The sequence below is a fragment of the Lonchura striata genome, chromosome 6 (genome assembly GCF_046129695.1).
Source record: "Lonchura striata isolate bLonStr1 chromosome 6, bLonStr1.mat, whole genome shotgun sequence".
In the NCBI taxonomy this organism is placed as follows: domain Eukaryota; kingdom Metazoa; phylum Chordata; class Aves; order Passeriformes; family Estrildidae; genus Lonchura; species Lonchura striata.
Genome location: NC_134608.1, coordinates 16,396,186 through 16,420,030, shown reverse-complemented (window position 1 = coordinate 16,420,030; position 23,845 = coordinate 16,396,186). Strand labels below are relative to the sequence as shown.

At 41.2% G+C, this 23,845-nt stretch overlaps 1 protein-coding gene across 1 annotated transcript in view; it reads right to left on the bottom strand.

The window, feature by feature from the left end:
* The window catches only part of FBLN5 (fibulin 5), a 45,151-nt gene extending 25,044 nt beyond the window's left edge, over nt 1–20,107 (bottom strand). Inside the window, exons 1-4 of the mRNA XM_021531954.3 lie at nt 19,670–20,107; nt 17,532–17,586; nt 15,058–15,109; nt 13,667–13,909 (exon numbers count right to left, since the gene is read on the bottom strand). Coding sequence (XP_021387629.1) covers nt 13,667–13,909; nt 15,058–15,109; nt 17,532–17,586; nt 19,670–19,761 — 442 coding nt within the window. The 5' untranslated portion in view covers nt 19,762–20,107. The remainder of the gene's footprint in view (nt 1–13,666; nt 13,910–15,057; nt 15,110–17,531; nt 17,587–19,669) is intronic.
* Nucleotides 20,108–23,845: the final 3,738 nt, after the last annotated feature.

Here is a 23,845-nt window from a genome sequence, read left to right as displayed (position 1 = left end):
GCAAAGTAAACCTCCCATATCCCCACAGTTTTCATTTATCCAGGACAGTTTGCAACTCAGTTGGCTGGCGGTAATTTTTGGAACATTGCAAGAAAATGTGATTCAAGCATTATAAAGCAGTGAATGCCAAATCTGAGTTAAAGCCAGTTATTTGAGCAGGGCTTATAGGCATTTTCCAATGATCACCACCACTGAAATAAATAAATAGATGGCTTGCTATGTATACACTCAGGGGGGAATGTTGCCCAACATTCATAGCTCTTTGCTATTAAGAGTAATGAGGACACAGCTGTCTGAGTCTGGAAGCCAGTATTTGCAGAGATTTTTCTTCTCCACTGGCTTTATTCCACTACCCATTTTTTGCTTATAAAAGAGCCCAAAAGGTCCTAACATTTATACAAGAATTACCTTAGATTTGTGGCACTTTTGAGATTGTTATAAAACATGCTGACACATGGACAGACTTGAAACTGAGGTGAAATATGGAAAACAATTTTCTCCCCTGATAAGGTTCCCAGTGCCCCAATGCCAAGCATAACACTCTCTTTAGTCAATCATGACAGCTTCTGCTGGAGTTGGCAGGAGTTGCTGCCATGGGCAGAGATCTGAAGGTCTCCCTTCTTAAAAGGACCTCTAGTTCTCACTACAGACTCTGAGGTTGTGATGTGAGTTTTGAGTCACACTTAACTGGTTGGCTCTACACAACCTTGAAAGCAAATATAAAACCACCCCACTCCATTCAAAGATCTTACAGCACTTTAAAATCAGTGCTAAAACTCATAATCCATGTGACAAAGAGAATATCACTTTAATTTTATGGCAGCCTTCAATATATTAAAGACTTGAACCGGAATCAGACACAGGCTACTGCACTTCAGTCACTGCAGTTGCAGAACCATGGCACAAGGCATGTTGAAGTTGGCTTCTGTAAGTCATCTGGTCTCAGCCTCCACTCAAATCAGGGACAATTCAGTCAGGCTGCTCAGGGCCTTTTCCAGTTGAGGCTTGAAATTCTCCAAGGGCACAACCTTTAGCTGCAAAGTTTTTGAACCCCTGTTCCAGTGTTTGACCACCTTCACTGTGATAACATTTCTCATGATAGGTAATAAGAATTTCCCATGTTGCAACTTTTGCCCATTCCTGTCCACATGCACCTCTGAGATGGATCTGGCTTCATCTTCTCTACACACCCACATTATAGAGTGGAAGGCAGCAAGCAGTACAATTCCCTCATAAGCCTTATGTTTTTAAGACAGGTTAAATCAGTTCTCTCAACCTCTCCTTGTATGACATGTGCTGCCACCCTCTAACCACCAAGCACTCCTTTGCTGCATATCTTCAGTGTGCCCAGGTCTTTTTTATGCCAGGAAATCAGAATGATTGGGAGAATTGGGTGCCTTGAAGGCAACAGAAACTGAATTCTCCCCTGGAGGTAGTTAAGAGAAAATAATGCAAATGTGAATCTTTGCTTAATTTAGTAGCAATTGTTGAGGTTGGTGAACCATTTCATTGGATGCTGAACAAACACAGAACCAGACTGCATTACTCACATGTTCAGACCTGTACACATTTGTCCCAGGATCTCCAAGGTAAGCCTACCTTCCTTACACCAGATCTCAGAAATTCCTGACTAGTGATACAAACTGACAGGACTGGCCACATGGCTAGTGCCAGTGTCATAGGCAGTCCCACCAGCTCTCACACTATACATGAAAGCTCAGAAAGACACATGTCCACACTGAGCATTCCAAAGCCAAATAGCTCATTTTTAAGTGGCCTGGCCTGAAAAAAACCTCTCTGTTCTCTTTGAGTAATTAAAAAAATGAAAAATAAATAAATAAACAAACAGAAGAGACAATGTTCCCAACCAGCAGGAACATTTAATCTCTGTGATTATTCCTGGAGCAAACTCCTGTTTTTACTCTCTAGAAGGTACATCCCAGAGAATTTTCCGTCATGTGGGCCTGCTGAACTGGAAAGTTAATTTACATATTTTACTTTATCATACTACATTCTCTTATTAACTCTTATTGCCACAGGGTCTCAGGTCATACTGAGTCATTCAAGGGAGCAGTTCCATTTTAGAAGGCACAGTCTCAAGGACAGAAGAGGGCCTAGCAAATTCTTAGCATGATTAGCATTCAACAATTCATAGTCTTTCTAATCATCTCCAATCAGATACTTTAGACAGTACTTAGTTTAGCATTTCTGGTCACTCCCCAGGTCAAAGGGAATGAATGAATACATGGATGGATCATGTATTTCTGAAACAGTTTCATGTCCCAAGCTGTCCAAAGATGTCAGCTTGTGATTTCTGTGGAGCAGAATATAATAGTATTTTGTATCTAGAAGATTAACATCACTTACTGACATTCCCCCCCTTGCACAGCCCCCTGAATATCAGGATAGCCCAGAGGTCTGAGGCTGTGAGGGGAGGAATATCAGGAGATGGCAAAGATTTCCAAAAGAGGCTCTTACTCCAGATATGTGTTGGTGCAGCTCTCTTTATTCTGTGGTGTTTAAGGGGAGAGCGGGGCAAAAGAGCACAAACAGGAAATGTCAGGGGTCTATATAGACTTTGGACAGGGTGGGCTTCCCTGGCTCTCCGCCAACCCCGTTGGGACAGGAAGGAGGGTCCAGGGTTATCTTGATCAGAGTCACAGGGTCCCGGGGAAGGGAGCACAGAGTGCCCATGAGCTCACTGTAACAACTTACCAGCTCCAGAATGCATGTGACCTGCTGAGCCATAGATATACTGCAAATTGTCAGCTACTCATTATCTTTAGAGGTATTCTCTAGTCTTTGTAGGACACACCTATGCCATAATTCTCTGGATTCAAATCTCTATGTAGGCTTATTGCCTGAGAAACATGGAAATAAATATTTTATTTACTTTGATTAATTTCATGGACAGTGTTTGAAGTCTTGTGTTCAAACATGTAAAGTTCTCTATGTGCAACCCTGTAAAGTTCTCTTATACCGCTTTTCATCTATAACTAGTTAAACCTCTTGAAATGTTAACTAGAAAAAATTTTGTCCCAAAATGCAATGCAACACCTGAAAAATACAATACAGGTTTTACAGAGCTGTATCTGCAAACAACACTGATTTAGTGGGGAAAAGCACCTCCTTTCCAAAGTTGGCATGCTACAGTCTTTTGGGATGAGTGCATGAAATCAACTGATAGCTGTCAATGCACAGGTCTGGGCTATTCCATCACAAAGTCAGCCCTGCTTTTAATTAAAATAATTTCAATCTGCTTCTGAAATAAAGCTCCAGATGCAGTGCTTAGTGAATTGCTGGCAATGAGTGTTGTACATATTGCTGCAGTCTACCTCTGAAGAACAGGAGCATGATCCAAGGCTGCTCCAGCCTATGCTGGGTTTGGGATTCCCCACAGGGTTTGCAATAGCAGGAAATTAGCAGCATGCTATGGCTTTCAGATCACATCTCCTCTCCCTGGCCTGGTTCCTGCTGCAGGATTAAGGAGTGGCAGTCTGGCAAACAGACTCTGCACTGCTCCAAGATTCCTCCTCTGGAAAGGGGATGTCAGGCTACTCGTTCAGGCTCTCTCAGCTTTGCGCTGCTCAGCCGCAGTGACAATTACTGTTGTTTAATGGGTGGAGGCTTTTAGCCATGCTATGAGCTTTTCTCTGCAGAGTTAGGTAAAGCATGCTGTTTTCTTTTGTGCCTTTGCACACTGGAAGCTGGGGATATATCAAAGGACTCAAAAGCACAGCAAACTACACCTGACAATATCTATTGCACCCCCAACCTGTGTGAGACTCTTTCTTCTTAAAAATTTTTTCCATGCAGCTTTTAAATGACTCTACTGTTACATTTTGTACTATTCCTCCACTACAACATACCTAGTGTGTTCATGTATAACCTGATACACTGCAGCTCCATAAAGGGCTTTATTATGTTCAGTCTGAAAGTAATTTTCCTTCCTTTCAGCAAATTATACCCTATTCAGCAATAATCTTTCTTTTGTACCACCCACCATACAAACTTTTATTTCTGTCATTTACAGTTCCAATTACTGTCATCTTACCCTAAGTTTTACAATACACTCTACTCTTTTAATCAAAGTCAGCCTCAATAATGGCCCCAACTTGCTGCTGCTCTATACTGAAATTTCCATAAACTTGTCTACATTTATCTGGTAGTAAAATACTTACACCGAATGTCAGTAGGTTGGAGCCATTCTCAACAGAACATTCTGAAGTACTATTTGCTCTCTGTTCTGGAATGAGAAGTCTTAGTAACACGGCCAGAAACTGCCTAATGCTACACTGCTCTTGATATCACTGCCTTCTGTTGATCATCTTCCACCAGATGACCCTGTGTTAGGTTATCTTTTCACTTATTGCTGGGTTCCAGACCCTTAATTTCCTGATCACAATTGTAGCTTTCCTCGACTTCTGTTTATTACTGTTTATACAATCTTCCCATTCAGTGTTACCTCCAGATATGTGGGTTGTACCACAAAGCCAATTAATGCCTTTAATCCAACCAGCAATTTACTGACTCAGAAGTTAATGCTTCATTTACTTAGGGGGCTGAATGGAAAACAAGAATTTTCCTCTCAAAAAAAAAAAAAAAAAAAAAGGGCAAAACCCAAGAAAATTTTCCAGACAGAGTTATGTAGTTGTATGTTCAAACTTGCAGATGCTCAAGAGAAGACACCATTCACACCTCAATTTTCAGTAAATGCTAAAGGTCTCTTCCTGAAAATCCTGACCCTTCAAGGGTTTCCAGATGATTGCTTGAGATTCCTCAGAGAAGTAGTCAGCTCTGGAAGCAATAGTGAGCAAAGAAGTCTGAGGTTGTACTGCCAGCCCATGACAAAGGCTGAAGACCAGACCAATGGGCATTTATACACTAAACTCCCATGGAGGATGTAGGTCAGTGAAAGGAGGGGACTTAACCAAGCATCAGCGACCTGGGTCTGCATTTCAGCTGTCCTGACACATATTCTACTGCCTATCCTGTGCACCATCCTTCTCCTCACACTGCAGTGTGGTCTTATACCACAGAGCACCTGCAACCATGAGTTACAGCTGAAAGAAGAGAAGATTTTGCTGGTGTTAAAAATGAAGATGGATTTCAGCACATCTTGTCATCCCCAAGGGGCAGAACATCCCAGAAAAGAGGCAGAAAGCTGAAAAAATTGCCCTGAATTGGGCTGGTTGTAACTCACATTTATCTTCTAGTAGCTTTATTTGAAAAATTCTTTAATGTCATTGTAGTAGTAAAATAGGAAGGCAGAGAACTAGCAGATTAAGAGGTCAGAGTATGTTAAACTCCATGCAACATCTTACTCCAGGCAGCTCTTCTGTTTCTGTGTGGCAGCTCTGTCATGGGTCTGGTGTTTTAGGGACAGGACAAAGGAACAGTGCCAGCACATTATCACTTTCTATAGAGTCTGGCAAAACATATGGTCCATTTGGCTGATTTATACTGGCAAAGAAGATAATTCATATTTTCTATATATTTTGGCTTAACATCTATATTGTGACATATAACCATGGCCAATTTCAGGCTGGAACCAAATTAAAAGAAACAAGACTGACCCAAAACATATAAGGGAGAAGCCAAGAAAAATAGTGACCTTTAAGTCATTGAGAACACTGCCATCTCTAGGCATTGTGGGTGATGCAAATATATGCAAAAATTGACAGAGGCCTGAGTAGAGTGCTGGTGCTATGTAGGGCACTGAAATAAATCTGCCTTCCAGGTGAGGAGAGACTATCACATACTGAACTCTGCACATCAAGCCACAGGAAGGTAGAGAAAGTGCCACTCATGGGAAAATGAGAGAGAAACAAGCCAAAGAGCTGACAGACTGGGGCAGGGTACTCATGACACCTGTCAGTTTTCCAGCACTGTTAAGTGACTTGATGTTCTTTTAAGTCCTGGAATTATCTAGTTGGTGGGACTGTCTTGCATGACAGCTATTCCATAAAGGAAAGCTCATGAAATCTACCCCAGAGCAGACAGAGCTAATCAGTACATAGTGGCCTTAACTGATTTGGCACTGCTGAAATCCCTGGAAGCAAGACATAATAAAGGCAAGGCGACAACAAAGGCCCACATATCAAACCACTGCTGGCAGTGAGTCTAAGGAATCACTCTGAGATGAATGGCAGGGTGTGAGCCCCGCCCTGGCCAGCACAGGGCAGAGGATATGGCAGGCTGGGCATGATTACTGCTCCACTGAATTGAGTCAGATGTAACCTCCTGCCAGCCAGCTCTGGGTGACAGCTGAAGTCTTTGTATTGTTTGGCTCAGAGCCCAGTGACCAATAACCCCCATTTCAGAGACCAAGCATAATGGAGGTCATTAAACCAGAGTATCACTTGAACTTCTTTTCCTTGCATACCTTTCCCTCTGTAGTCTGCAGATCTCAAGGGAGATGAGATTCTTGGGTTCTTGCCACTTTGTATACCAAAGTATCATACAGTTCCAAGAAAGAGGGAAAATTGAAACACATCATGTGATAGCGAGGTCACAGTCTAGAAAGATTTCAACTTTCCTGTGTCTGGACTGTAGCCTGCACAGCTAACAAGACATGAACATTGTCCCTTCTGTGCTTATGCCCCTTCTCTGCACACAAACACATTATGGTTTTTTTTGTAACATGACCTGTTCTCATTCAGCTATTCCCTCAGTATACCACGGTCCTTCTCTCCTGGCTCACAGCTCAGTAAAAAAGAAACTAGAAAACATTCAATCACTCCCAAACAGCAGATGCACATTTCCACAGGCAGAATCAGTTTAGCTCAAGGTAAAGTTGAAACCAAATTCAAACATTCCTGGTGGTCACAATTTTTAATCATAAGATGATGATCTGACAACCTGTCTATCCTGACCTTGAAATGTCAAGGAATGCCACAAAATCTAGGAGGTATCAGTATTTTAGCAGGAGAAAAATATGGTACCCTACTGATCTTATGGTACCTGACTGACCATAAGATAATTAAGGTTAGGTTCAAGACAACTTAAGTTAAACCTAATAAATTCACTTCAAGAAGTGCTGCTTTAAGATCTTCACCAAAGTCGATAGGGACTCTAATAATGGGTCTAAGTGTTTTTGTCTCCAGTTGTTGTCCAGCTACTTACCCAGTATGACTGTAGTTTATTCAAGTTCAGTTGTGGCTATACTGTAGTTATATTTGTTGTGTTTTCACTTTTCACATCGTCACACATAAATACAGTCAGTAAGTGGTGCTTGAAAGGCACTGACATGCAGAATGATGGGCTTGCTGCTGCTGTTACACTTTGGATACTGAGGAGCCTACTAGTTTTCACTCCAGTGAAGAGTGCCTGTTTGCTTAATAGCATACCAGCATTATTGGCTTGCATGTTATATTTCTTGGTTCAGTTCTACTCATTCCTTTGTTAGTAGTAGAAGTTTCAGAAATAAATGAAGCACTTGCCTGTGCTTTAACCACTAGACTGTGTTCCTCCCACACTGCACTTAGAGAGGAATGAAAGCAGGAACAAGCCAAGCCACAGAAGGCTCAGTTTACTGTGCTACAGATCGATATGTACAGCAGCTTTTTCTATCAAGCTGACTTGTCTACTACAAATGGATTAACTTCAGTGAAAAGCAGCATTTCGACCCCCATTCCCCATGGTAAGATGGACAGGATATTTTATCTGATGGTCAGATTTTTGTAGGAATGATTCTACTGATGGACCCTACTGTAGTGGCTGGATGAGTCTTGCCTTTCTTCAGCCCCTGCCCATTCTCTGTGCTGGTGCAATGGTTTCCTGAAGGAGGAAGGAGCTCTGACTGTTTTCAGATGTACCTTTTAACCTGTGATTATAGTTAACTCGTGATTACTTTTATGAAGATTGTTGGGATTGTAAATAGATCAGACCATCAGATCTGAAGCACAGAAGCTGGATCTGAAAGTTTTATGGTTATGTTTGTCTGGAGCTGTATAAAGTGGGTTTATCCAATGGGGCAGGATTATGTTAAGTATGTCTGTACTCCAGGATGTGAATGATCCTTCTTTTGTTACGCTCCTGACTTATGGTCTTGAACCTCTGTATATATAGTTTACATTTTCCACATATTTCTTTTACCTGGCTTGTCTAGTCTCATTACATTAAATAATCAAGGGGAAACCAACTTGAGTTGTGCTAAATCATGAAACAAGTACAGCATAAGTAAAAGACAACTGAAAAACTCCAGGATCAAACAGATACAAAAAGATTTTGTAGCACAGATGTTCTTTGAAGCAAATTGGAGATACAGACAAAGGGCTTCCTCTCTTCTCTGATCTATGCAGAAACATAGACAAAGCTGGCCACTGAATTCCAGCCAGGTTAGTGCACTGGTGTCGTGGCTTAGGAATGGTACTTTCCAATTTAGTACTTCCACTAAAAAAACCACAAGCTGCTCTCCCTCCCCTACTCCTGCTGGAGGAGTAAAAGGCATCACAGGTTGAGATAAGAACAATTTACTGGAAACAGCAATGAGATAAGAAAATTAACAATAACAGCACTAATATTAATGACAGAAGTGTACAGAAGAGAGTGATTCACATGCAAAAATTTGCATTGCAGCCTGGATGAATTTTCTCAGCTGGAAGGAATCCCTTCTTCCTGGAAGACACAGTCCCTTTGCCCACCCCCAGCAATGACATGAAGGGGTATGGAATGACTTCTGGGTCCTGGCCATGCCCCCTCCAGCTATTACAAAAAATTAGCCCTGTCCTGGCTGGAACCAGGACAGCTGGGGAAGTAGCTGTGTTCCACATATGTCACCTTGAGCTTCACTGCTGTAGAATTATTAAAATGGACCTTTTTCTCCTTTTTGTGTATCTTTACATGATACTTGCCTGGAAGTCACTTCCTCACCCATCATTCCATTGTGAAATTAATCTTGGTATCATCCTGAAAATTAATATTATTTCACTTTAGCTTCAAAATATCCAGTACAAAATCACAGAATCACAGAATCATTTGTTGGAAAGGATCACTGAGACCATCAAGTCCAACTTTTGACTATGTTGTCCCCTAGACCATGGTACTGAGTGCCATGTCCAGGTATTTCTTGAGCACTTCCAGGGATGGTGACTCCAGGAATAGCATGCTTTATGGCAAAGCTGGGAACTGAACACAAACTCCTCCAACCCAAGCCTTAGCCACCAGCTATAAACTCTTGAGATGTTTGAGAGGAAACTTTTCTGTTGCTATGGCAGCATGAGGTCACAATTCACATTTCCTCCTACAAAGCCCATCAGGAAAACCATACTATAAATAAAAGCTACATATCATGACCCTTAATTTAATCAGGAGCTGTCAGCAATTACCTGTACTATCAGAAGTCTGAGCTCGGCCTCTCACAGAATCTGTTCTCATGTAATCTTTCCTTCTTTTTCTGGTTAATTTGGACATGATGGCAATCATTCCCTAACAGGGATCATGCATAACCTTGAGGAACTGGCCATCTGGACCAGCAAAAGATATTGTCTCACAGACCAAGAGGAAAAGTGAAAGACACAGAGCTGAACCAAATAGGGTTAAAAAAGGAAATAGTGGGAGTGGATTCAATTTTTATTTACTTTATACAAACCCTTGTAAGGCATAATCTCCTTGCTGCATTTCTCCACTTTTCTTCCTCCTGTTTCTGTATGCACAGAGAGGCCACTAGGAAAGTCATTAGGAGGAGGCAGCCTGGCTTGATGGCTAAGCCATTGGATAAGGAGCTCTGGGCTCTATCCCAGCACAGCCATGAGCCTGATGCAAGACCTGGGCACCTCCTTTCAGTTCTCTGTCTCTTCATTTCCCTCCCCTTTCCCCACACAGGAACATCTGGTTCCTTCATTTTACTTGAAAACTCATCTAGACTTAGGCTGCTCTAAATGAGGTTGGGCACAAGGCAGGGCAGCACAATTGCAGGCTTGGATGTGGGATTTAGGTATGCTTGCAATATAAATGATAGTGATCTAAAACCCATCTGTGCAAAGGTAATCTTTTGAAGGAAGGAGTTTCACTCCACAAATGTAGAACTGGGGACCCATAGGTGAGGAATGTAGGAGGTCGTGCCAATCTCTGAGAAATGGGGAAAGCTGAAGCAATAACTGCTGCACAAATGGGGCACGAAAAACAATTCTCTCTTGCACTTGGGGACAGCATCCTTCCATTTCCTTCTTCCTTTACCTTTTGCTTTAAAAATAACAGTTATGTTTTGTTGGTTTTTTAAAAATTACCTCCTATGCCCTCCTCCCTTCTCTCTGTATCTAGGTCATACTCATCTCACCTTGTGCTTGTACTTTTCCTAGCATTTACCTCTCTGTCTTTGAGGTCTGCTTTCTCTGAACTCCCTATTCAATCCTCTCCACCTCCATCATCTCCTCACATTGTGAGTTTGCACTAATTGGAGAGAAAGCAATAATAAGAGCCCACCCAGTACAGTTCTTTCCACAATGCCCAGAAGGATCTGTGTTTGAAGCATGTTTTGAAGATCATTGTAAATCAGGAAACAGCAAGGTGGAGTGAAAGGAAACTGGAAAGAGCTCTCAGCATATGAATGTATAATGCAAGAACACAGGTCCTCACTCCAGTAATCTGGAGCCAACAGTCACTAGACCAAGTTCCTTGTGCAAAAAGTCATTATTATGACTAACCCATTCTGTATTTATAGAGAAGTAATGTTAGAAGACAAACACTTCAAGCAGTGCTTTTGCACTAGATGTTCTTTGCTTTTTCTGTATGTGGTCTTTTATTCCAACATTAATTGAGTTATAAATCATTCCCAACCTGCTTTGGAATGATTTACAAAAAGTCTGTGCCGTTGAAAACACAGACCACTTACGTATACAAAATATAAAGCACTCAGCAACTCCAGGGGTAAAAAATACCATGTATTAGGAATCAAACCCACAGAAGACTTAAGAAGCAATTATCATTAAAACATTTCTCTGTCTGCTACCACAAATGGCTCCAGGTACTTCTGCAGTACACAGAGGACACTGGACTGAGCAAAGCCATCACAGACAGGTGCCTTTGAGAGGTACTTGACCCAGGAAAAGTTTTGTTTTCATAAAGGACAAGATCTGGAGATGAAAGAATCTTGGCAAGACTGAGTGGTGACCAGGACAGGGAAGGATTGTGGGCACTTTGCCACTGTCTATGACCATCCAGGCCAGAAAGAATGAGGCCAAAAAGCTTGAAAGGGAGAAGAATGGATAATATATCTTTTTTTGCTGCATGGAAACATGTCAGCCCCATGAGGGGGAAAGTTATGTGAACAGCCAGGGGTGCACATTCCCTTGAGAGCCAAAGAATGTGGGGCCTTGGCAGGCAGGCCAGGTGCCAGACTGGGACAGAGCAACCTTCTTGCAGCCTCCCTACATTTTGTGGAGTGGTAGAAAAAAAATAGAAAGAGCTTGTTAAAACTCACACAACTTTCAGATCAAATTTTTGTCCTGTTTCACTTTGGAAGTCTCTTGAACAACCTCAGTGCTTCAAATCTCCCAGTCTCACAGAAAACGCTTCTGTATTTAATAAGCTGTTTTGACTGAAATTCAAAGTGAAAGTAGATTTCTGCTGTCCTAGCAGTAGAAAATGTGACCCTGACCTGTAACTCCATATCTGACCAGACAAAAATGTGTACTCTGTTAAAATCTGCAGATTGCTTAGAGTTCACATTGGCATGAGAACTCTGGTTCTCCTGCTGTCCATAGCAGAAAATATTGTTATCTCTAATGGAAATACCTTTGACTAATTTTATTTGGAAAGAAGGTGCTAGAGGGTGGTGTCTGAACACCACATAACAAACATGTTACATAGTGGCTCAGCTACAGGGCAAAATTACTTCTAGTTCATTCTTTTCAACCATTCCACCACAAAATTAGCCCTTGGAGTGATTAGTAGCCCAAGAACATGCTGAATATGGACAAGGAGGTAAGCACAGAGCAACTGAAATAGCATTAACATGAGTGATGCTTATTGGCTTATGGGTGCCATAATCCTGTGGGTCAGACTTTCTTGAATGACCTGGATAAAATTTTGGTTGCTCATGAGGACCCTGTCAAGGCTCCCTGATGTCTTGCCTCCAAGGACTTCAAGCATGGCACTGCACATAACCCTGTTAACTGCTCCAGGAATCCTGACACACACAGATACAACAATAAATATTGCATCAAGATAGTGAATGTCTCCAGAGAATTTCATTGAATAAAAAATGAAATCTAACCCAGCAGAGACCCCTGACAGGTCTTGTTTTCTTTTAGTTTTGTTTTTCTTCCTTTGTCACATCATCTACACAAATTCAAATCTGATATAGACTTATACAACTGCTCCCAGCTTGCTGTGGTGCTCAAATGGTAGCCTGTCCTTTCCCATGCATTCTCATTAATATTTCTCATCACTAAACTTTTTTTACAATTAAATCCAAAATATTTGAAAGTTAAAATGACAGAAGTGAACAGCCCTGACTGAAAAAAAATATTAGTCCTCCCATTTCTGTCAGCATAGATAGGAACACATGTGCCCTTTGGAGGCTGGAAAGTTCACTGTAAATGTTTCCTAAATTTTCCTGTTTTGATTGTTCTGGTTTGCATGGAACAGACCAGACAGTATAATTCAGAGGTTTCATTTCCACTTTCATCTCAGCACTTCTTTTCTACTAACTACCCTATTTACTGAATCAACTACAGCAGAGTGAGCAAAATTGAAAACACTCCTGGAAATCTACAAATCAGTAGGTAAAATAACAAGTTGATCAATTTGCTAAGATGAAAAGGACTAGAGGTCATTTTCAAAGAATCAGATAGTAAAAATGCCTATTTTTACAACAAACTCTTCAGTGATCCTATGATTAAAAATCTCCTCAGAAATACTCCAGGGTTTATAATTTTCCTTTTTTTTTTTTTTTTTTTTTTTTTAATTTTCCAGTCAGTATTATTGTGAGTACTGGTTAGAAAACATATTTTTCCCACCTTGGAAAAGACAGTGATTCAAATACAAAAAATGTGTGCCAAATTTTATCTGAATTCAACTCTAGACTTTCAAAGCTCCTGTGAAGCTCGTGTGGTCTCCTCAGCAGGGCAACAAAGGAAGTGCCTCATCTGCAACCAAGTCCCCCAGAAATTTCAGACAATAGGGCAGAATAAGCCCAAAAGACAAGTCAGTTTTAGCTCTTGTGGTTTTCTGCAGCAGTTTTGAAGTAAGTGCTGTTCCTTAGTCTAAAGAGAGGCAAAATTTTCTGTTGAAAGCTCATGGCTTCTCTGGATTTGGCTTTTTTTCTTGTCAAAAACCAGCTCACACACAGCCAAGAGATGAATGAAGTTTCCCCAGGCCCCACCTAACACTTCAAATGAAGGGCCACCTTCTCTCTCATGGACAGAATCATAAAAGGCATGCTTTTGATGAACTGAAAAATCACCTGCCATCAGATGGTTGCTTATCTCATAAAAACATTACTTCTTTCATGAAAGTGGCTTTCCTGCTTAAATAATAGGACTGAATCATATCTTAGTTTGCATTGAATAATGATATGAAACATACAGATCATATTCTTAAAAAATGTTTGACTCCAAAATACTGGGCTTGACCGCAGCATTAACTGAAAGACAACTGCAGGACAGTGTCAGACAAGCTTTAATATAAATGAAAATCTGGAAGAAGGATCAGTACCACTTACCAGCACACTGATTGTTTTCATCCAGCTGGAAGCCGAAGCGGCAGATGAGGGGCCGGGTGACAGTGGGGTAGTTGGGGACGGGGCCGGGCGCGGGGGGCGGGGGGTAAACGTTGGAGTAGGGGCTCAGGTAGGGCGAGCGGTACACCGGGTTGGTTCGGGGCACGCACAGGTAGCCGCCGTTCTGGTTCACACACACCATGTCTCCCCTGCAGGCCTCAGGAATTGTCCGACATTCATCGATGTCTGCAATGAAATTGCAAAGGTTTAAAGAGTGATTGCTTCTTAATGGGACCTACAAAAAAAAACAGCCAGCATGATTTTTGCAAACATTGCAAATATTCCCCATCAAAAAGGCTAATCCTTCCTTGTGGAGCCTCACTTTGAATTTGGATTGTACTAAAACAGGAAACATCCCTTATATTCAACATACCCTGTGATCTACTGGTTTTACTCCACTATGAGAGGATAGAGGGAGAGGACAAGGCCTGCTTCGGTCTTCCATAGAAGTTTGGTTTAAACACTGATTTACACATGGCTGCAGTGTGCTACTGCCCGCTCCTGCTGGAGGGTCCTTTCAAACCACAACATGCAGATCAGGATTTCAGAAACTGATGGTTTGCTCTGCCCAGCTGTGAAATTTGGATCCTGCTTTGGAAGTCTCGAGTTCTGTCCCTCTGAGTTAAGGATGCTTGGATCTGGGGACACAGTTCAGGCCTCTTTCTTGCTTTGATCAAGATTGTTGCTGAATTAAATTTAGAAAGATACAACTGGTTTAGCCAAATTGAACATTCCCCTGGTTCTTGGGCCACAGAAACAGTAGGTTATAGCAGGGAAAACAATCTCCTGCAGGTGTTTCCCTTTCTGTTTGGGTGATTTTATTGCATGTAGAAGATGCTGCCCTGGAGACTTACTACCATTGACAAAAAGATGCTACTGGGCAAAGTGCACATTTCCTTACACTACCTCAACTCAGTTTACTTGGAGTTTCTGAGAATGGAAGACTTTATTTGAGCCTACAGGTGGAGACAGGCAACAAAGACAATAAATCCTGAGCTTGAAGGAGAAAGAGAGGAGGGTGAACAGCCCTTGTCCTTTGGCAGCTACCCTGAGCTCCTATCAAAATGCATAATTGTTGTTTGAGTAGCCCTGACAGCCTGTTAGTATCTCAACAATGTCAAAGATCAGTGCTATGTAAAGGCAAACACACACACACACACACACGTATTTATATATACACATATTTTTTGTATATACATGTATACAAACACACATATTTGTCACACAGTAAGAACTTTTCATCTAAAGCACAGTAAGAGCACCACACTGTTAACTCAATAAATTCAGGATTTCTGAACCCAAATTTAAATACATTGATTTAATTGAAGTCCTACCTAAGCATTGCCCAGAGGCACGGTCCAGGTCAAACCCATTAGTGCATTGCTGCTAAAATGAGAGAAAAAAGGACACTCAGTGATGGTGAAATAAGAGGTTTGCAGAATCAAATGCTCGTCTGGATTATTATGATTAGTACAATTGTTCAGCACGATATTTTACATCAAAATAAAGTCCCTTCCCAGAGGACAGCCAGCGAGCCGCGCACCCGAGGCCTCAGCGCCGGTTCCAGCCCCTCAGCTCAGGAGTGGCACCCTCGGGCGATGGCAGGGTCAGGCTGCTCCTCTGCCCAGGGGTCACCAGTGTGTTACGAGTACAGGGCTACAACGTGCTATGAGTTGTTAGCACAGAATTACAGTCTTCTAGTTTGGGGGTCTTCTTTTTGCCAGAACAGGGGGGTTCATCTCAAGGTACTTGTTACACCTCTCACAGGCTCTAAAGCTCCCACACAGCCCATTCAGCACACAACACGTCAGGCATTGACTGATCCGAAGCCACAGTGGAGACATAACAAGCTTAAAAAAATAAGGCTCATCTTGTCCACCAGACTTGTAATTTTTAGAGGATAGATCTTTATACTGTATGTTATAGGCTTTCAAGGTTACTGGAAGCCTTGTTCCTTCCTGTTCTCTGGTGTTAGTCATTATCAGGGCTGCGGCCTTGTGTCTTCAGTACCTCCTCAGTGACCTCAGCATCTCTAAATTGGTGAAAGTCCTGGTGATAATGGTTTCAAAGCCTGTTAAAATGATTCCCTGCTGCTCCTGGTTTTTGACTGGGCCTCCAGCTATTTAGCAAGGAGCCAAGCAATTGGCACAAGCACAAGATCTTCCAGTAAATAGGCAATGTAAGCAAGAGATATCCAGGAAACAGGAATCACTGAAGCTACCAGAGGGCAGAGGGATGGAGTGTGTTCAAGATTCTTCCTCTTTTTTTGTATCTTAAGGATAAAGACACTTATTTTTGGACTTTATGAAAGAAATGAGTGGAAGATCAAAGTACTTAATTGATGTTTGGAAAAGTAGTGAGTTGTAAATGGGAGACAAAGGGTTAGAGGGGTGAGTCAGTGGAAGTGGGTCATTGCAGGAACCAAGGACAGGACATGAAGGGAAACACATGGCACTATTTGGACTGCACCTGCCACTTGCACATATGAATACACAAAATCACTGCTAGAAGAGTCAGACACGTATGGAGGAATTCTGCTTTCATTTGGTTTGGCATTCCAAGATGTTTTGGTATCATGGAAAGCCAAGATAGTCTAATGGGAGAATGTGTAATCACCCTCATGTTTTGAAGAATGTATGTAGTCTACCTTTTGCTCTCCTTTTTGTGTACATATACTACACCTAGGTTAGCTGGAAAAGCTCAAATAATTGTTAACAAAATAATTTTGTTTTGGTCAAAAAATGATGATTCAGAAACATTGAAACTGCTGTAGAACTGGTTTCAACAAATTTCTAGAACTTTATTCTAGAAAAGATTTCAATATTGTCCAAATTACCAGTTTCAGTATCTTCAGAAAGAACTCACTGCTGTCGTTTCAGTTTCAAGTTGCTTTTTCAAAGCAACTTCAAAAATTAATTTATGCTACAAGATGTTTTTATAAAAATTCTAATGTAAACAATATTTTTTAAAGTATAAAAACAAACCCTTAAAGACATTTCAAAAATTTTCCAGGGGCATGAAAAGCATTTCCCATACAGATCCAATAATCACAAGAATATCAATAAGCATGACTTGTGCAGGAAATTTTCAATGTAATAGAAGAAAAACAACTACATTTCAGAGGCTTTTGGCAAAGGTATTTAGAAACACAGCTCTGGAGACTGAATCTATCTGGACTATCAACTAGAAATCCAAACAACATGCCTTTAGTAACAGTTTTTCCTGATTTAAAGTTACTTGGAGCCGAGCACACAAAGAACTAATGATTCTGCTATTTCAAGAACTGGACTGCTTTACTTCCATCCACCCTCTTGAACAGAAATGGGTTTGGACATAAGTGAAAATGAAAACTGGGATACAGTCATTCAGGATCACAGGCCAAAATTAAATAGTCTTGAGACTTGATCCTGCTATACACAGAAAAGATGTATTTAAATGAATGAATTTTCCAAATATGGATGTTTCTCACAAGAGAACTAAGCAGTCTCTGGTTTCATGGGATAGTTTTTCATATTTATTTTTCCAGAAGTGTTTAGTTTAGAGGCAGAATCAGATTTTCGGCGAGGTCCAGGTTTCTACAGGGATATTTTGCTGAGCTGGCAAGGATGAGTCAATAACCTCAATCCATGTTCAACTCCAGAATCCTGCTGGCTCCAAGTTCTCCCCTCTAAACCCTTAGACCACACAACTTCCTTTCCATGTAAACCCCAGACCACAGAGCTTCCTATCCACCTGCTAGCCAGTGAAGTTTCATGCCATACAGCACTTCGTACAAACCAGTACACACATCTCTGCATGCACCTCTCACCTGTGCTTTTCCAGGGCTTGAAAGGCAGACAGCCAGTGTGAAAGCAGTCAGTATCCTGTAATGCATGTAGAAAATAGGCTGAAAACCTTCTGATATCCAGGCTTATTACATAGAATTAAATACACATGGACAAATGAATTTCTAGTGACACTTCAGTGTATCCCACAGTTTTGCTAACACGAATTTGGCCTTTGGAGAAGGAGTAATATAACTCCAGATAAAGGCCAGATAAATCTCAGAGCCAGTGACTCTGATGCTACTATGGTTTTATCCAACTGGGATTGAAACCAGACTGTACATGTCTATGGACTAATTTAATTTTTATGACACCTCATGCAGCGGCTGTTAAATGAACAAGTGTGCAATATTCAATAAAGCAGTTTTTCCCCTCTATGACACCTTTCTTTTGCAAAAATGAAATCTTCTCTTGCACACTGTGCACGTTTTACAGATGGGTAAACCCAAGCAAGGGCCTGCCTAAGCTCACAGCGTGAAGTGTTGGCAGGGCTGCAGACGTGTCACGCAGGAGGTCCTGAACCCGAGCCAGCTGCTCCAACCGCTAAACCGCCTTTCATCCCCAGGAGATCTATCTGAGATGAATCCATTTTCCCGGGGCCAGATTCTGTCCCTTTACTCAGTCTTGAAGGAGACACAGTGTGCCAGGTCACCAGCTACCAGAAGTTGTTATCTTCAGTGGAGCCTTCCCCAGGTATATCATCTTCACATCTAGTGCTCCACTGCAACTGAAAGATGAGGATCCCTCTCTCAAAGAGACCCATGCCTGTTTTTGGAGCTCCTTACCTGGGGCATAAAAATTATGGTCAAGTAACCTCCCACCTCCAAATATTTACTAACAAATAGAAAACCATGAAAGCACAGTCAGAAACTACTTTTTTCTAGGTCCTGTGGATTTCAGTATTTTGCTGCTGATTTACATAAAACTTCCTAGTACCATTAGATCAATACCTTGCTTATCTTGGATTGTAATCCTAAATGGCAATTGTATACAATACATTCCCACAAAACCAGCACAGGAAGCAGGGGATATTTTAGGTAGCCTTAGTTCTGCTACGCATGTGAGCTGCCAACTTTCTCTCTTAGAGCTGTCCCTGATTTCCAGAGTGCAAACTGAGCTGCTGAGCAAGACCTACAAATGCATCAGACAAAACCACACACAATGACTGACACATTACAGCAAAGATAAGCTCTGAAAAGCAAACATAAACCCTAAAGAATGGTTGTTCATAGTGGTATGGAGACAGATTGTGCCTGTTGGCAACTTTTGAGTGACAAGGAAAGGCAAATTCTGCACAGAGTTTCCTTACAGTCCAATGTAAAGCATTCAAACTACAATTTTATCCATTTAGGCTTACACTTAATTTATTGATTCCTCAGATCTTTCTGAAGATATTTTAAAGTGTACACTTCTATAAAGACTGAATATTCATTTTGCATAGAGTGAGAAAAGCATTGGGAGGGAATACAACAGGTTATAGCAGAATACTGACATATGCAGCAACTGGGCTGTGCTGCACATTGCTTCAGGTCAGTGCACAATAACAAAATCCCCCACAAAACAGTGAGACAAAATGTAAGCGTTTTTAGACAGTCTTTAGTTTCCTTTGCTACAAGATGATATATTCTTTTCTCTTGGTGGGGGAGTGACCTTACTGTCTCATATGTGTTCTGTCTGCACCCATGATCTCAATTTGCTTGTTACTTGAGATCTAAAATCCCCTCAAGAATTATTAACAGACATGCAGCACAACCTATCAACACTACATGCAGCTGGTCACAGTAGCTTGCCCAGCAGGCAAAATATTTTAAACTAGTGATTAACTTCTGCAATAGTAACTAATTAACTTCAATCAATCACTGTAGCCAGTGGGATCGGTGCTGCTGCCGTTCAGCACTCCTGCAGATGTGCAGAGTATAAGCACAGAGCAAGAGGGAACTTGTCAGAGACAGTGCAGCTTTAATAACAGGCAGATCATCTTTCCCCACCTCTGACCACTGAGATCCCATCTCTTTGCAAATGGCTTTTGCAAGTGGATTGGCATAACATGTCCCTGCCACAGCTATTTTCCACAAGTAGGTTTCCCGTCAGTAAGCAAAGAAGTTTCATGCATACCACTTACCTTCTTAATCCTTGCATGTCCAAAACCGTTGGGGAAAGGTGGAAAAAAACCAGAGTCTGTGCTGATGAATAACTAGAAAGTTTTCCAAACATTACCCTCTGCTAGCACTTCAGTTCCTCTGTCATTTATAGTCCAAAGAATGAAATGGCAAGTAATGGAGAAGATCGGGAGCCGTCTGTACCTCCTCAGACACTGGAGAGAATACAGAGAAAGCACCTGGTTTTGCTTAGTTCTCTTCTGTAATTCAGCATTAAACCAATTGGAGGAGGAATGTTAAAAATGAACACTTCATTTTCTAAGTATGTTAAACAATGCAAATGGGGGCCTCAGCCTGGGACAGCTGGTTTAGATTACAAAGCTCACCAACTGGCTAGACTCCTCACAACAACCTCGAGGAGCCTGCCAGGATAAAACACTAACAGCTTGAAGGAAAGCCTCTCCCGCTGCAAACTTCACAGTTAAATGTGCCTCAGAGCAGAGAGCACCGTTATTGGACAGAAACCCTTATCAAGGGACTGGAGAAGGGAAGGGATTGTTTTCCTTGCTCTGAGAACAAAAAAAAACGTCAGGCTTTTTTGGAGGCCCTCTAGCTGGTGTCCTGGACAATGAATATGCAACACTCTCAGCTCTGTGCCAATGGCATACTGATGAAAGGTCTGACCCTCTGGGAGGTGAATAACTCGAATTCATGATGATCACAGCTACAGGAACTATATTGCTTGGGGATTATTTGAAAACAGGAATAAACAAATTAAACATTCAAAGGAAAACAAATGGCTCGTCTGCAAACACTGGCTCTTTTTAAACTGACCCCATGCTTAAGGGAGTAGTTTATGATATGAAATATTTCTTCAGGAAAAGCATAACTTGCAGATCTTCAGCAATGACTGAAGAGGAAGGAAATAAATTACTTTTTCAGGTGTTTTGTAACTTTGCCACGGGCAGAGCTTTAGTAGGTCAAGAAGAACATTTATGGGATGTCAAAGGTAAGCAATCAGATGCAGAAAAGATTATAGTAGATCCAAAGATGAACACTGAAAGTAAAGACAGACATGGACATTAAACAAGTACTTTGAATTTCTGTTGAGTGTCCCATTTGAAAAAACCCTTTATTTCTAAGGAACCTGAAATTATTATCATACATCTCTATGTAACAGATTGAGAAACAGAAGTACAGTTGCTAGAACAGATAATAATAAATTTTGCCTCTAAGCATTGATATCTAGCTTGAGATACAAGGACTGAGCTGCTTTAGAGGCGCTGAGCCCCCACAGGCTGTATTGGAGCCAAAGGAAAGCTCAAAGACCTCTGTATCTTGTTAACTGGCTGTAATTGTCCAAATTACCTTTCAAAAATGACAGCACCAGAGGCTCCAAGGCCATTTCTGACAGTTTGTCTCTCAGTGATTTTCTTGCATCATTTGCACTGCATCAAAAATTAAACACTCCCCTGGAATCATTCAAACATTGTCTATACATTTGCAGATAAACAAGAACCAACTTACTTACTTTAAATAAAGTTCCCAAAAGCCTAACAAAAACTCACACAAGGGACTTCTGAAGAAGCTGCTGGGCTTGCTGTGAAGTTTTGCCATGGTTCAGGAAACAGGCAAGAGAGGATAGAGAGCAAAGACCAGGAAAATTTTCATTGTGGCAAATGTTTAACAGTGAGTATTCTCACTGCTCCATACCACCTGAGTTTCTCAATACACTCAATAACCTGGAGAGCTTACAGATCTAAGAGTAACAGTGCTTACTGTATGTTGGAAGTGTGAAAAATCTACTGAAACAATGAGAAACAGCTTTACAGGAAAGAAAATGCTCTGTGCATCCAGCTGTGTGGATGACGAGCTTGCTTCATCTGATAATATTTCACTTGCTAATCCACTGAATTTTTCTACAATCACATGGCAAAATCATTGCATGCATGCCAGAATCACTGTATGAGTGCAGCACCAGTCTGCTCCCACATAGTTGCCTCAGAGTTCTGATCCATCAGCCAACTGGCAGAGGTGCTCCAGCCCTGGAGACAGAAGGTGAATCCAGGGGCTCCTTTAAGAAGAAATACTGTGCAAATGTTTTGATTTTTCCTGTCTCCATCTGACAGCTGGAGTGGATAAAAACCAGAGTATAAAAAGTGTACCAAACCACAACCTGGGCTAGTTTGCAGCTTGGTGACTGTTTTTTTGGGGTTTTTGGTGTTTTTTTTTTTTTCCCCAAAATAAAAGGACTTGATGTTGTGGCTAAGTGGAATTTCTGCAGTACCTTTCTGTAACTACTATTAGTCACAAGACAATGAGGTGCAGCCACAGCCTTTTCATAACTCTGTTTGGTATGAAGGGTTGTATAAAGGAAGGATTTTGTGGTGCATAAGCCCCCTTTTGTTCACCCTATAAAAATTAACAATTTGATGCATCTTTCAACACCCTGTGCTGACACCTGCAGCATTTATGCTTAAGATGGTGGCTAAACTTAATGTGGAATGGTGGTCTCATTTCAATGGTCTCAAATATCCCTCCGAGTTATAAAATCCATTACTTTATTTAGATTACCTTGACATTGCCTTTGTCTTCACGAAAGGTGCAGAACTGTCCCCAGTATAAAATGGGGCTCTGTTAAATAACTATATTCTCAAAGTTTGCTTTGTGCATAGCTAAGGTTGAAACCATATCTCCAGTTAAGACTTGGATTTTGAAAATTGTGTTACATATAATAAGGGGCACATAAAATGTGTTGTATAACTTTACTCTCTTTGGATGAGACAGCTGCACATATGAATTGAGCTATGCTCCTGCAGATAAAGTACAGCATTGGATTAACAGGAGCCCTCAGCACTGGAGAACATAATCTAACAGATTCTAAATGATAAGACAAAAGCTACAAATAGGTCAGGGAACTTAAGAATAGTTAATTACACTTAGCACCCCTGAATGGAAAATCTTCCTCACAGAAACAAGTAACTCTCTAAGTTTCACAACATTTCATCCCCCTTTTTAACTCTGATTTTTGTTCTTACATTTCTCCAGAACCATATCTGTCCCTTCTTGGATGTTCTTGTCATTTTTTTAAATTCTCCCACTCTGAACATTTTCAAGAAAATTTCAAATGCTGAGAAGAGTCAAAGCATACAGGTCTGTAGGTGAGCCCAAAGTCTTTCTACGTGACAAGTCATAGACATCTTTTAACCAGCCCCATAGACTTAAATTCATTAAAGGAATTTTCCAATAACTGACACTTTAGGCCCTACATGTCCAAGCTTTAGATACTAAAAACATTCATTTTGCTCCTACCAAATCTTATGGAACCAATGTTTTTACCAGCAAAAATGGTAAAACAGCAAAACTGCTGGGCACTTGCAGAAACAACTGCATTTTGATAGCATCTAAGCTTCATAAGATTCACAAGTGGAGCTTTTGCCTGACTGTGGAGATTGATTTAAGTATTCTTGGAGACTGCCAAGTAAGCAGGCTTTTGATATTGTCACATGTTAGTGTTACAACTCAGGCAGTGATTTGACATACATCTCACCCTACTTCCCCTTGAATAGCAGCACATGGGAAACATGGTCTCAAACCCTAATTCTGCTCAAGAAAGAGTAGGGCTCATTTCTTCCACCTCCCAAGAGAGAATCTAAGTTGCAAAATCCAGGTGTTTGGGGAGGGTTGCCTATAATTTTTCAAAGACTACCTTAGATTATCAGCTGAGGTCTGCTTTGTTCACTGTCTGAATTATAATTGCCATCTCATAACATGACTGATGAAATAACCTGTTCCAGATGGCTCAGGCCAGAAGCTCAAAGGCACAGTGCTACGTATATTTTCTTTTCCTAGCCAAACATAACACAAGCTAGAATCAACAGGGAAAATTAACATAGTATGTATTTGTAAAGACATCAGTAGTGCTAATTAAAATGTACTGGGAATGTAGGATCCCTGAGATGTTGTGGTGTTATGATCTGTAGCTCGCAGTACAAATTTTAGGAAGGAGAAAACATAACAGTTCCTGTTGTGCTGCCATCTCTTGGGGCTCAGCTGCCTCAACAGTTCCCACCTGCACAAGATATCCATGCAAACCAGAGCCAATACAGCACCCCTTCCTTTCTCCTGTACAGAGATGTCACTTGTCTGTCTGAGGCACGTGCTCCTTTGGGCAGAGCATACTCCTGATATCACTGCTT